This window comes from Phacochoerus africanus, chromosome 1 (assembly GCF_016906955.1).
Source record: "Phacochoerus africanus isolate WHEZ1 chromosome 1, ROS_Pafr_v1, whole genome shotgun sequence".
Classification (NCBI taxonomy): domain Eukaryota; kingdom Metazoa; phylum Chordata; class Mammalia; order Artiodactyla; family Suidae; genus Phacochoerus; species Phacochoerus africanus.
This window is the reverse complement of record NC_062544.1, coordinates 226,533,247-226,547,035: the sequence shown is the minus strand read 5'-3', so window position 1 is coordinate 226,547,035 and position 13,789 is coordinate 226,533,247. Positions and strand designations below refer to the sequence as shown.

General features: G+C 39.2%; 2 protein-coding genes across 10 annotated transcripts in view; one reads left to right on the top strand and one right to left on the bottom strand.

Moving 5' to 3' along the window:
- The window catches only part of CCDC191 (coiled-coil domain containing 191), a 95,552-nt gene that overhangs the window by 21,903 nt on the left and 59,860 nt on the right, over positions 1–13,789 (bottom strand). For 8 of the 9 annotated variants that reach the window (XM_047791999.1, XM_047791980.1, XM_047792016.1 and 5 more), the window contains 3 exons: positions 13,174–13,286; positions 11,221–11,303; positions 10,180–10,281 (listed from right to left, as the gene is read on the bottom strand). In XM_047791999.1, coding sequence (XP_047647955.1) covers positions 10,180–10,281; positions 11,221–11,303; positions 13,174–13,286 — 298 coding nt within the window. Of the gene's footprint in view, positions 1–1,658; positions 1,788–10,179; positions 10,282–11,220; positions 11,304–13,173; positions 13,287–13,789 lie in introns of those variants that run through there. The other variant, XM_047792050.1, reaches the window with a different exon arrangement.
- On the top strand, positions 4,833–6,044 carry LOC125133671 (calmodulin-1-like). Its single transcript, XM_047792075.1, has one exon. It carries the CDS (start codon positions 4,901–4,903, stop codon positions 5,444–5,446), a length of 546 nt encoding a protein of 181 aa, XP_047648031.1. The 5' UTR covers positions 4,833–4,900; the 3' UTR covers positions 5,447–6,044.

Sequence of the window (13,789 nt, the reverse complement as noted above, 5' to 3'; positions counted from 1 at the left end):
TTTTTGCTCTAGGAACTCCACCAGACTTTCACAGAGAGGATCAGGGAAAATCCAGATAAAGTTCCCACCATAGTTCTGGCTGGAGGAGAGAAATAGCAACCACTGCAAAATCTGCCCAGCTCTTCTCCCTGGCTTCATCTGCAAGCAGCACCACTTCAAGGCACTAGTGTAATGCCACTGCACCTGGGGAAGGGGAACCATCCAAACTAGACTCCCTATCTCACCTAAGTAAAGGAGGAACCTCACAGAGTTCAGTCTGAGACAGTGGATACAGAAAGAGGGGAACACAGGGCCAGGAAGAAGCTCTATCCCTAGAGTTGGATTCTGAAATTCTTCTGAATGCAAATACTGTGTACTCCAAAGAGTGAGGCTTGATCAGAATGTTAGAGAATGTGCCCCTCATTCACACCACTCCAGTACACTAACAAACCTCCAGTAATAACAGTGGAGTACAGCTAGGAGAACTGCAAGAGACAGTCTCTCTCTGGGGAATAGCACAAAGGGAAGACCTAAAGCCAAAAGAGGAAAAAAAAAAAAGAGTCACTAGTGAAAACTGAAGTCTATAGTTTCCCATAGCAACAACAAAGCTTAACAGTGGTAACCACAGCAACAACAAACTTCAAACATAGCCCAGCTACTGGCTAGATTAACACAAATCTCCATACCAAAGGCCCATTTATCTCAGTTTCTATTGCCCTGTACAATATGTCTGACTTTCAATAACAAAAAAAAAAAATCAGACATATCAAAAGATAAGAAATCTAGTCTGAGAAGATAAAGCAATCATTAGAACAAGACTCAAATATGACAGAGATGTTGGAAACGTCAGAAATTTTAAATAACTTGTAATATTAAAGGTTCTAATGGCAAAGGTAGGCATCATTCATGATCAGAAGGTAATTTTAGCAGAAATATGGAAACTATAATTAACATTCAAATGAAGATGCTAGAAATCAAAAACACATGGTAACAGAAATGAAGACGGCCCTCAATGAGCTTATCAATAGACAGGACAAAGCTAAGCAAAGAATCAGGTAACGTGAAGTTAGGGCAACAGAAATTAAAGTGACAAGAAAAAAGAGAGTGAAAAACAAACAAAACACAAAACATCCAGGAACTGTGGAACAACATCACACAATATAATATATAAGCATAACTGGAATCCCAGAGGGAGAAGAAAAAAATAGAGCAGGTAAAATATCTGAATAACGGGTATACAAGTCCTAAAATTACAGATAGCCACAAAGCCACATACATAAGAAACAGAATTCACCAAGCAGGTAAACAAAGCAAACCAAGACATACCATATTCAAATTGCTAAAAACCAAAGACAGAAAAAACCTGAAGGCATCTGGGGGGAACCGATCTTAGCTGCTATTATGGACTTAATGTTTGTGTTCCTCTCCAGATTCATATGTTGAAGTCCTAACCACCATCACCCCTTGCCCCACTGTGGCTGTATTTGGATATGGGGACCTCTAAAGAAGTAATTAAGGTAAAATGAGGTCCTAAGGGTGGGATTCACGTTCTTCAAAGAAGAGACACCAGAGAGCTCACATACTGTCTCTCTCCCCCTCTGTGTACATGCACTGAGGAAAGGATATGGGACAATAAAGTGAGAAGGTGGCCTTATACACACCAGGAAGAGAGCTCTCACCAGAAACCAATCATGCTGGCACCTTGATCTTGGACATACAGCTTCTTGGACTGTCAGAAAACTAATTTCTGTTGCTAAAGCACCTGCTTTGTGGCATTTTGTAATGGCAACCAAAGCAGACTACAACACCTACAAAGAGAAAAAAGAAGAATTAAAGCAAACTCCTTCCCAGAAACTAGACAGGCAAGAACAAAAAAGTGACATTTTTAAAGTACTGGGGAAAAAAAAAAACAAAAAAACCTTGTAAACCCAGTATTCTATGTCTTGCGATAATATCCTTCAAAAGTGAAGGAGAAATAAAGAATTCTCAAACAAACAAAAAAAAGTAAGGGAATTCACTGTCAGTAGACCAACCCTATAAGAAATGTTAAAGGACATTCTTTGGGCAGAAGGAATATGACATAGGTTAAAAACTTAGACCTACACAAAGAAAGAACATCAGAGATGGAAGAAATAAAGGCAAAATATAATTTTCAGGGTTTTTTTTGGTCTTTTTTTGCTATTTCTATGGGCCGCTCTCGCGGCATATGGAGGTTCCCAGGCTAGGGGTTGAATCGGAGCTGTAGCCACCGGCCTACGCCAGAGCCACAGCAACGCCAGATCCCAGCCGTGTCTGCAACCTACACCACAGCTCACGGCAACACCAGATCCTTAACCCACTGAGCAAGGGCAGGGACTGAACCCGCAACCTCATGGTTCCTAGTCGGATTTGGTAACCACTGCGCCACGACGGGAACTCCTTTCAGCTCATTTTTAACTACACTAAAATATAACTGTAAGCAATAAGAGGTGATAGGTGGTTTATAGTGTATATAAAATTAAAATATATGACAAATATGACAATAATGGCTAGATACTCAATCTTCCTCCTGAGATCTGGACTAAGGCAAGGAAGTCTTTTCTCACTACTATTCAACTTTGCACTGCAAGTCCTAGCTCGTGCAATAAGGCAAAAAAAAAAAAAAAGAAAGAAAAAAAAAGGAAAGAAAACGCATACAGATTGGAAAAGAAGAAATAAGACTGCGTTTATTTGAGACAACATGATGCTCTCTGTAGAAAATCCCCCAAAATCTATCAAAAAAACCCTCTGAGAACTAATAAGTGAGTTTAGGAAGGTTGCAGGATACAAGTTTAACATACAAAGATGAACTGTGTTCCTACCTATTAGCAATGAATAAATTGACTCTGAAATTTTAAAAAGATGTTATTTAGGAGTTCCATGGTGGCCTAGTAGGCTAAGGATACGGTGTTGTCAATGCTGTGGCTCAGTTTACTGCTGTGGTGTGGGTCTGTGGTCCTGGTTCCATATGCCATAGGGGTGGCCAAAGAATAAAAATAAAAGATGTCACTTGCAAATAGCACCACAATAAGAAGTACTTAGGGGAGTTCCCGTCATGGCACAGTGGCTAACAAATCTGACTAGAAACCATGAGGTTGCAGGTTTGATCCCTGGCCTTGCTCAGTGGGTTAAAGATCCAGCATTGCCATGAGCTGTGGTGTAGGTCACAGATTCGGCTCGGATCCTGCATTGCTGTGACTCTGGCATAGGCCGGTGGCTACAGCTCCTATTGCACTCCTAGCCTGGGAACCTCCATATGCCGCAGGAGCGGCCCTAGAAAAGGCAAAAAGACCAAAAAAAAAAAAAAAGAAGTACTTAGGTATAAATCTAACAAAATATATATATAACATATGTGGAAAACTATAAAATACTCACACATGAGTCAAAGATCTAAATAAATGTAGATATACCACATTCATAGATTAAAGACTCGATGTTAAAATATCAATTCTCCTAATTTGATCTATAGATTCAATATGATCCCAATCAACCCAATACAGTTCCAAATATAGCAAGCTTTTTTGTACACACTGACAAGATTGTTCTAAAATTTATAAAGAAAGATCAAAAAACTAGAATAGCCGAAGCATCCTAAAAAAGAAGTATAAGGTGGGAAAATTCACACTGTGGGACTGCAAGGTTTACTATACAGTTACAGCAATCAAAGACAACTGGCAAAGGGCTACTCATAAAGATCAACAGAACAGAATAGAGCCCAGAAACAGTTCCACACAAATAAGAGTCAAGTGATTTGTGACATAAGTGTAAATGTAATTCAATGGAGAAAAGATAGCCTCAACAAGTGATACTGGAACTGGATGTCTATATGCAAAAAGAAATAAACTTGACATATACCTTACACCTTATGCAAAAATTATCTCCAAAAAGACAAGAGACCTAAAATGTAAACATAAAACTATATAAAATGTCTTGAAGAAAATAATAAGAGAAAATCTAAGTGACCTTGGGTTTGGAGATTATTTTTTGGATACAACACTAAGAGTATATCCATTGAAAGAAAAACAATCAGTAACTTGGACGTCACAAAATTAGAACTTTTCCTCTGTGGATGTCACTGTTAAGTGAATTGAAATACAAGCCACACAGGAGTTCCCGTCATGGCTCAGCAGTAACGAACCCGACTAGTATCCTAGTGGGAATGCGGGTTTGATCCCTCGCCTTGCTCGGTGGGTTGAGTATCTGGCGTTGCCGTGAGCTGTGGTGTAGGTCACGGATGTGGCTCAGATCCTGCATTGCTATGGCTATGGTGTGGGCCAGCAGCTGTAACTCTGATTTGACCTCTAGCCTGGGAACTTCCATATGCTGCACCTGAAGCCCTGAAAAGCAAAAACAAAACAAAACAAAACAAAAAACAAACAAACAAAAAAACCCAACCAAACAAAAAACAACAAAAGCCAAAAAGCAAAAAAAAAAAACCCCACAAGCCACAGACTGGGAAAAGATATTTATAATCATCTATCTAGTAGAGGGCTTGGTCCAGAATATATAAAGAACTCTTAAAACCCAGCAATAATAACTCAATTGAAAAATGAGCAAAAGATCTGAATAGACACTTCACCATAGGAGACATATAAATGGCAACTAAGCAAATAAAAAGATGCTTAACAGTATTTGTTATTGGAAAATGCAAATAAATGCCACAATGAGATATCACTCACTACACATACATTAGAATGGCTAAAATGGAAAAAAAAAAAAAGACAACAATTGCTGACAAGGATATGGGACAAGAGGAACTTTCTGGTGGGTATGCAAAATGGTATAGCCACTTTGGAATAGAATTTGGTAGTTACCTATAAAATTAAACATAGACTTAGCACACTACCCAGCAATCATACTTCTCGGTATTTACCCAAGTGAATTTAAAACATATGTCAACAAAATGTCTAAACGAGTTCGAGTGGAGCAAGCTGAGTGGTTGTGTGATCCCATCCTGGAGACTAGTAGCACTTGCAGCATGGCTGACCAACTGACTGAAGAGCAGATCGCAGAATTCAAAGAAGCTTTTTCACTATTTGACAAGGATGGTGATGGAACTATAACAACAAAGGAATTGGTAACTGTACTGAGGTCTCTTGGGCAGAATCTCACAGAAGCAGAGTTACAGGACATGATTCATGAAGTAGATGTTGATAGTAATGGCGCAACTGACTTCCTGGAATTTCTAACAATGATGGCAAGAAAAATGAAAGACACAGACAGTGAAGAAGAAATTAGAGAAGCATTCCATGTGTTTGAAAAGGATGACAATAGCTATATTAGTGCAGCAGAGCTTCACCATGTGATGACAAACCTTGGAGAGAAGTTAACAGATGAAGAGGTTGATGAAATGATCAAGGAAGCAGATAGTGATGGTGATGGTCAAGTAGACCATGAAGAGCTTGTAAAAATGATGACAGCAAAATTAAGACATTGTACAGAATGTTAGATTTCTCATACAAAATTGTTTAAAACTTTGCCTTTTTGTTGTTTGTAACTTATCTGTAAAAGGTTTCCTCTACTGTCAAAAAAAAAAAAAAATGCATGCATAGTAACTAGGACTTGATTCCTCCATGTTTTCTTCCCTTATCTTACTCTCATTGTCCTGAAACCTTTTTTTAGAAAAGGGATCAGGTAACATGTTGCATGTGGTTTACTCTGGATATATCTAAGCCCTTCTGCACATCTAAACTTAGATGGAGGTGGTCAAATGAGGGAACATCTGGGTTATGCCTTTTTTTAAAGTAGTTTTCTTTAGGAACTGTCAGCATGTTGTTACTAAAGTGTGGAGCTATAATTCTGCATGGACTATGGACAGTCAACGATATGTACTTAAAAGCTGCACTACTGCAAAATGGGTGTTTTATTCAGGTATTTGTACACCTTTTTTTTGTACTGCTGGTCCTGTACCAGAAACGTTTTCTTTTATTGTTACTTGCTTTTTAAATTTTGTTTTAGCCACTTAAAGAAAATCTGCCTATGGCACAATTTGCCTCAAATCCACTCCAAGTTGTATATTTGTTTTCCAATAAAAAAATTACAATTTACTCAAAAAAAAACCCCCAAAACAACTAAACAAAAACCTGTATGTGAATGTTTGTAGCAGCTTTATTCATAATTGCCAAAAATTGGAAGCAATATCAACAGAGGAATAGAGAAATTATTTCATAATAAAAAGGCTGTTTTTTAAAAAATTAAATTAAAAGGTTTCAAAGAATTCTGAATGACAAGTAACTCATGATAAAGCTTTACATGAAAAAAGCAGCTTAAAAGCCATATACACCTACACCTACAAATTATCAACATAACTATTTAAAGAGAGATGCATAGAGATAAATGAACAGAAGTAGATATTCTTCTTCTTCCATTTCTTGGGCCGCTCCTGAAGCACATGGAGGTTCCCAGGCTAGGGGTTGAATCGGAGCTGTAGCCGCAGGCCTACGCCAGAGCCACAGCAACTCGGGATCTGAGCCACATCTGCAACCTACACTACAGCTCACAGCAACACCGGATCCTTAACCCACTGAGCAAGGCCAGGGATCGAACCCGCAATCTCATGTTCCTAGTCGGATTCGTTAACCACTGAGCCATGATCGGAACTCCAGAAGTAGATATTCTAAGATATTAAGACTAGTAAGTTACTTCTTAGTGCTGAACTCATAGATTTTTTTCCCATCTTTTTTTGAATTTCTCTAACGTTCTATGGTGAACAAATATGAGGTGAAATTTTTTATACTGCGTACTTTTAAAATTGTCTCACTACTTTATGGTAGCATAACCCCAAATTCTTCTATGAGATGTTACTGGGTCTCTATAAAAAGGGTTCTGTGGTCAGATGTATGTGACTAGTCGGCACTCTGTGTCTCTCTTCCAGAGACTCATAATACCTGGTAGGAAGTTAAAAGTTCTGAGAAGTCAGCTAAAAATGACAACTTGATTTTAACCAGCATTTACCAAACTTTCTGACCACAGAACTTATATGTTCTCAAAATTATTCAGTTATCTCAGGAACTACAAGGATTACGTGGAACACATATTGGGGATGTGCTCCTTTACAACTTCTCATGTAGTTTTTAAGGGAAGTAACTGAGCTCTTTCTAGATATCTCTTATGCTGGTTTAGCAAAGGATGAATTGTATATGCCTTCTGCTCCATGGACAAGATGACTGTGGATACCAGTCAGCCTCTTTCCTAAGCTACTCCTGTCACTGCCCAGTGGGTTCATGCACAAAGTGGCCTTGGTGGCAGGGATGGAGGGTATACATGGGCTCAGCAACAGAGACTTCCACTCACCAAGGCCAACTGGCTATGACCATGCTGAGTGCCCAGTGTGCAAGCAGCAGCAGCAGAAGAGACTAACAGTCTCCAGTATGGCACCATTCTCCAGGTTGATCAGTCAGCTATTGGGAGGAAGATTGGTTATACTGGATTGTTTCTATCATGTAAGGGGCAATGTTTTGTTCTTATTAGAACAGACATTTAACTCTGGATATGGATTTGCCTTTCCTCCATGCAGTGTTTCTGCCAAAACTACCAGGCATGGACTTAACAGACTACGCCTGGATTTACAGAATGCCTTATTCACCATCACAATTTCCACACAGCACTGCTTCTGATCACACAATTCATTTTACAGCAAAAGACGTACGACAATGGGCCCATATGCATGGAATTTACTGGCCTTAAGCGTGCCTCCCACCATCCTGAAGCAACTGTCTTGCCAGACGGTAGAATGGTCTTTTGAAGATTCAGTTGCGGCACCAGCTAGGTGCCAATACCTTGCAGGTCTGGGTTCAGGTTCTCAGGAGGGTTGTATGTGCTCTGAATCAGCATCCAATATGAATCAGCATCCAATATGTGCTACTGTTCTTCCATGGCCAGAATTCATGGGGTCCAGGAATCAAGGGGTAGAAGTGGGAGTGATACCACTCATTATTACTAGCAAATTTTTTTTTTTCGGTCTTTTTGCCTTTTCTAGGGCCACTCCTGTGGCACAAGGAGGTTCCCAGGCTAGGGGTCAAATCGGAGCTGTAGCCACTGGCCTACACCAGAGCCACAGCAACATGGGATCTGAGCCGCGTCTGCAACCTACACCACAGCTCACAGCAACACTGGATCCTTAACCCACTGAGGAGGGCCAGGGATGGAACCCGCAACATGGTTCCTAGTTTGATTCATTAACCACTGTGCCATGACGGGAACTCCACTAGCAAATTTTTGCTTCCTTTTCCCACAAATTTATGTTCTTCTGGCCTAGAGATCTTGGTTCCAAATAGGGGAATGCTTCCACAAGGAGACACAACAGTGATTCCACTGAACTAGTAGTTAAGAGTGCCACCTAATCGTTTGGGGCTCCACATGACTCTGAATCAATTGAAAAAGAAGGAAGTGCTGGGTAGGGTGATTGGCTCTGACTATTAAGGGGGAATTGAACTACTACTCCGCAATGGAGGTGAGGAAGAGTATGTCTAGAATACAGGAGACCCTTTAGGGTATATCTTAGTATTACCATGTCCTAAGATTAAGAAACTATAACCTAATCCATGTTAGACTACTGATGGTCCAGGCTGTTTCAGGAATGAAGTTTCAGGCCACCCCATGACTAGCAGAGATGTTTGCTGAAGACAAAGGATAGAGTGGGCAATGGAAGGAAGAAGGTAATTATAAAGACCAGCTATACCCACTTTACTAGTTATAGAAATGAAGACATAAATTGTCATAAGCATTCCTTTCTTATTTTGCTATGAATAGGTTCTGTATATTCATATCTTGTTTTCTTTCCTCTCTTATTTCCTCATCATGTAACATAAGATGTATTGACTTTGTGTCATGGTATTTAAGTATGTTAATTTTACATCATAGCATTTAAGTTATGGGATAACAAGGAGAAGAATAATCACTCAAGGACTTTACCTCCTTTTCTGGGGAGGGATTGGTTTATTTGTGGTTGTACGCAGGGTAGTTGTATTACGTTAGGCAGAATTATGATCTTGTTGCTGTTGTTACTTGGAGACTAGGTGTGGTTTAAGGAAATGTGTATTGGTGCCAAGTTGATAAGCCATGGACTTGTGATCTTAATTTTATGTGTCACCTTGACTGTGGCACAAAGTACTCAGATTAAACATGTCTGGCTGTGCCTGTGGGGGTGTTTCCAGATGAGATTAGCCTTTGAATCTGTGGACGCAGTAGACTGCACTACCAAATGTAGGTGGGCATTATCAAATCCTTTGAGGGCCTGAAGAGGACGAAAAAGTAAAAGAGGGTAGAATTTTCCCACCCCCCTTTTTTGCTTCCTGCTTGCTTGTTGAGCTGGGACAGTGGTTTTCTCCTGTCCTTGAACTGGGAATTATACCATTGGCTCTCCTGGTTTCGGGTCTTTGGACTCGGACTGGACTTACATCACTAGCATTTTCCTGGGCCTTCAGCAGATCCTGGGACTTCCCACTTCCATAATCCTGTGAGCCAGTTCCTCATAATAAATCTTTGCCTATACATATATCTTATTGGTTGTGTTTCTCTGGAGAACACTGACTAATACAATTTCTAATTCAAATCCATTTTCTATGAACATACCCCTAATTTCTTCAAATCTTCATGGATCTAGCCCTTTAGGACTCTCCTGATCTCTTCTGGTCCCTGAGGCATAGGACTGCATATGCTGTACTGTATTATCTCTGACCAGTGTGTATTTTTATCTCTTACTTCTATATTTTCTTCCATTTGTCCACTTGTTTGTCCATTTATTTATTCATCCGATCAGTACATTTTTCTGGGCTTCTATGATATGCCAGGTGCACCGCAAGTCAGTTCAATAGTGAGCAACATCAAAGTGCTCTCTTTATTCTTATGGAGATTACAGCTTAGTTGGGGAATAGAAATGAATAAAATAACCAAGACAGAGATACATAATTATAAGCCCTGGTAATGCTCTGCAAGAAATATACTCAAAGTCCAAAAAGGGGGGGGCCTAATCTAAGCCTGGGTAGAGAGGAGGGTGAGGCAAGGTAGGAAGGGCTAATCATGTGGAGCTAAGATCTGAGGAATGAGTAGGTTTTCATTCAATAAGGTAGAGAAAAGGGTGGAGGTGAGAGAAGACTGTTCTAGATAGAGGTTCTCAGGAGGGAAGGTGCACTGGACCACAGCAGGCTTCAAGGGACAGGTGACTGACCAGACACTACTAACCATTTTCTTCAGTCTCTTCTCTTCTCGTTTCTTCTCAAGCTTAGCCTCCTTTTCTTCTGCCTCCCTCTTCTGACGTTCCTCCTCCTGGGCCTTTAACTGGGCCTGATCAAGATGAGAATTTGTAAAAAATCAGAACCCTCAATTTGTTCAGAAATAAGATCTTCTATGCTGGTGAAAGTCAAGTATCTATTAAAGTGCTCACCCAGTCTCTGGAAGAAGCCTGCACTTTGTGTTAAAAGTAGAAAACCTGACCTATAGGTAGTCAGTTGTTTAACTTAAATGTTTCTCCCAAAGAATCCTCTTCTATTTAGGAAGTTGAGACTAAGTATGAATAAGACCATTACCTTTTCATCATAAAGAGATGACTTTTTAGTTCTTATTTTCACCTATGAAATACTAAGTCTGGGAATTTCCAGTGGTACAATAAGTTAAGTATCCAGCATTGTCACTACAGTGGCAGCTCAGGTTACCGCTATGGTGCAGGTTTAATACCTGGCCTAGGAATTTCCATATGTCCAGGTGTGGTAAAAAAAAAAAAATAAATAAAAGACGAAAGAAATACTAGGTCCAAACTATATACAGTATAAGACAAATTTCTTTTCCATTTCACCAAAAACAAAACGAAACAAACAAAAAAATCCCAAAGCTGTTAGAACTATTTATTTTTTCTTAGTAGATACAAAATTTACTTCTGGCACTCCAGGCAAAACTTTGGAAGGTAATAATTACCCATCTTTGTAAACTTTCCAGGTTGGACATCTACCCATAACACATTAGGCTTGGTTATGTATAAGTCTTCTAATTTACTAGCTCCCATACATTTTCATAACATTTCCTTCATGCTATACTCATGATGCTGATGTTTTTACCCTTATTTTCCTAAAAGTATCACAGAGTTCAGGCCAGGAGGCAACAAAACCACATCCAAAGTTGGTGTTACTCTATTGCTTTAACAGCCTTAAACAAGCTAGATTTCATTTTTTTAATAAAGACCTATACAAATCCTTTTTCTTGCCTCAGTTTGCATTCTTGATTTATTACCAATTTCTCTTCTTCTTGTTTTTTCTTTCTCTCTGCCAAGATCCGCCTACGTTCAGCTCGTTGAACTGCTCTCTCTTCCATGGCTAGAAAATAGTAACAGAGTTCCAATATAAAAAAATATATAAGGAACATTGCGAAAGAAATGTTTAATTTTATAATAAAATTTAGCGTTAAAGTTTTCTTTTGCCTGTTCCAATACCAAATATATGTGTGCATAATAAAATTTATATAAAAATAACAAATACAGAAATTGTAGGTATATGCACCCACAGACACACACACACCCTACAGGTTAAAGACCTTATTTATCTTTAAGACAATGTGTCTTGTTAATACTTTTTGGTATGTGAAATCCAGAAACCAGAATTTTAATTTGATAATTCTTCTAATGAGTGTCAAAAATTTTAATTAAATGTAACAAATACTCTGAGAATAGAATCACTTCTCAAATCCCACTAGGTTTGCTACTTTCTCTTAAGTCACTATGCATGTATCTGTATATGTAAACAACAACAGAGAAAATGAAGTTGCGGTCATGAGGAATACATTTCAAACTAGTTTTAAGGCCTGGATACCCAGATGGGCAGGAAATGGAATTGTACTAGGCATTTGAAGAACTGGCATCTGAACGCATTCGAGTGTCAGACTCCTGTTCTTGACAGTCTATTAAATATCGATCCAAAAGAAGCAAATGTGCAAGATGGCCTGATAATATGACTCTACCACCAGTTGGGGTTTCAAAGACAGAGGGGCATGGTGGGGGGAGTATCAGGTTCTGCTCGCCTAAGTCAGCCAATGGTTACTGTTAGCTCCTTGTGCTAAGTTACAGAGAAGATTTAAGTCCAAGTTTCAAGAATTAATAAATGAAAAAACTCACCAGGCTATTTCTTACAGATATTAAGTGTCTGCTTTGCTGGAAAAAGAATAGTGGGGGTGCCACAGATGGCAGGAATGAGACTGTCTTTAAGGAGGCAGAAATAGACTAGAGGATTAAAGCGAGAGAGCCCAGAGAAGCAGAGTCTGTGATAATATGTCCCTTTTCTATCTTTTCTTGAGCTAGTCATTAAAGAATACTTGAAAAGTAGCCCAGTGTTCCAAAATACACTAACTCTGATCAAATAATAATTTTTAAAAAATAATTACACCAAACTGGGCAATTCCTGACTATCCTCAGTTGTGGACAGAGGGCATAAACTGCTGACTTGAAAGAGAGTCAATGCAATGACTGCTAATTTTTTCATGAACAGGAATGGACTTTAGGCAGTCTTTCAAGTGACATCATTTCCTGTTAGGGCAGCAATCTCACATGGGTGAAAAACCAGATTTACAAACCACAATATAATTGTCCTAGTGCCTACCACTATACACAAACATGTTCAGTACATCACTAAGTACATAGTAAAAACAATTAGCAGATTCACTAGGTGGGTTCTAAGGAATGCTTTTCTTCTCACAGTATTGTTTGGTTTAAATAATGATTTCTATGTACATCAAAAATGTTATTTAAATGTCTGGTTTGTAGATTTCATTCTAAAAGTCTATCATCAAGGTACAACTCATATAATGATGTGGACTGCCATAAACTGATCATTATTTTAATGAAAAATGAAATGTGATCTTTATGAGTGTTTATTCTTAGCAGCTACTTAGAGTTTTTTTTCCATTTGTGTAACTGACCCACTTTTAACATTACAATCCAAATCTCAAATTACAGAAAAAAGATAAAACCTTTTGGGGGGGTTGTTTATTTTTGGCTGGAAAAGTAAAAAAGTTTGGCATAAGGGGCAGGAAAGAGGTCATGGCACTGCCTGGTATATCCATTCCTCATGTGTTTGCTCATCTTAGACTTTGCCTAGGTTCTGCCAGTCTCAAAACCCAAGTTGCTAGGATTCAGTCCCAGCACATTCAGGAGGAAAGATAATCACAACCAAGGCCCCACCAAGACAGCCCTGCCTTTCAGTATGGGATGGGGTGCCATCAGCTGCCTTGGGTTCCTTCTGGGTCCAGAAAGAGAATTTCGGGATTCACTTCTACCATGTTCAGTCCCAGGGGATTCGACAGGAGAACTGGGAGAAAAAAAAAGGGAAAAGAATTCAGACCAATCACCAGCTTCATTCAGAGCCCTTGCACCTCAGGAGCTCAAAGCATTTTACAAGCTTTAATTAATCCTTACTCTTTAACTATGTATTATTATACCCATTTGATAAATTGGTGTAATGAGGCAGGGAAAGGTTGAGTGATTGGCCTGAGTCTATGTTGTGAGTCAGGTGCTCTGATTCCCATCCCAGGGCTTCAAATCAACAGGTATCACTCACTTCTTATGTTACCATTTATCATACGTATTGGGTCACAAGCATGTCTAAATCCATCTTAAATGGCTTTCGAGAAATTTAGACTCTTATTCTAGGCTCAAACATGTTTACTTTTATCCCAAACAACTACAGACTTAAGCTAGGTAAATGGCCATGTCCAAGAGTTGCTCCACTTGGACCTAATATTGTCTGACCTGGCTTCTCAGCCCTAAATATAATCAGAAATCCAGAAACTGGAGTTCCCATCATGGCGCAGT

Bases quoted from the DNA above. Each gene is read 5' to 3' on its own strand.
- LOC125133671 (XM_047792075.1), top strand. From the start codon at position 4,901: ATGTCTAAACGAGTTCGAGTGGAGCAAGCTGAGTGGTTGTGTGATCCC.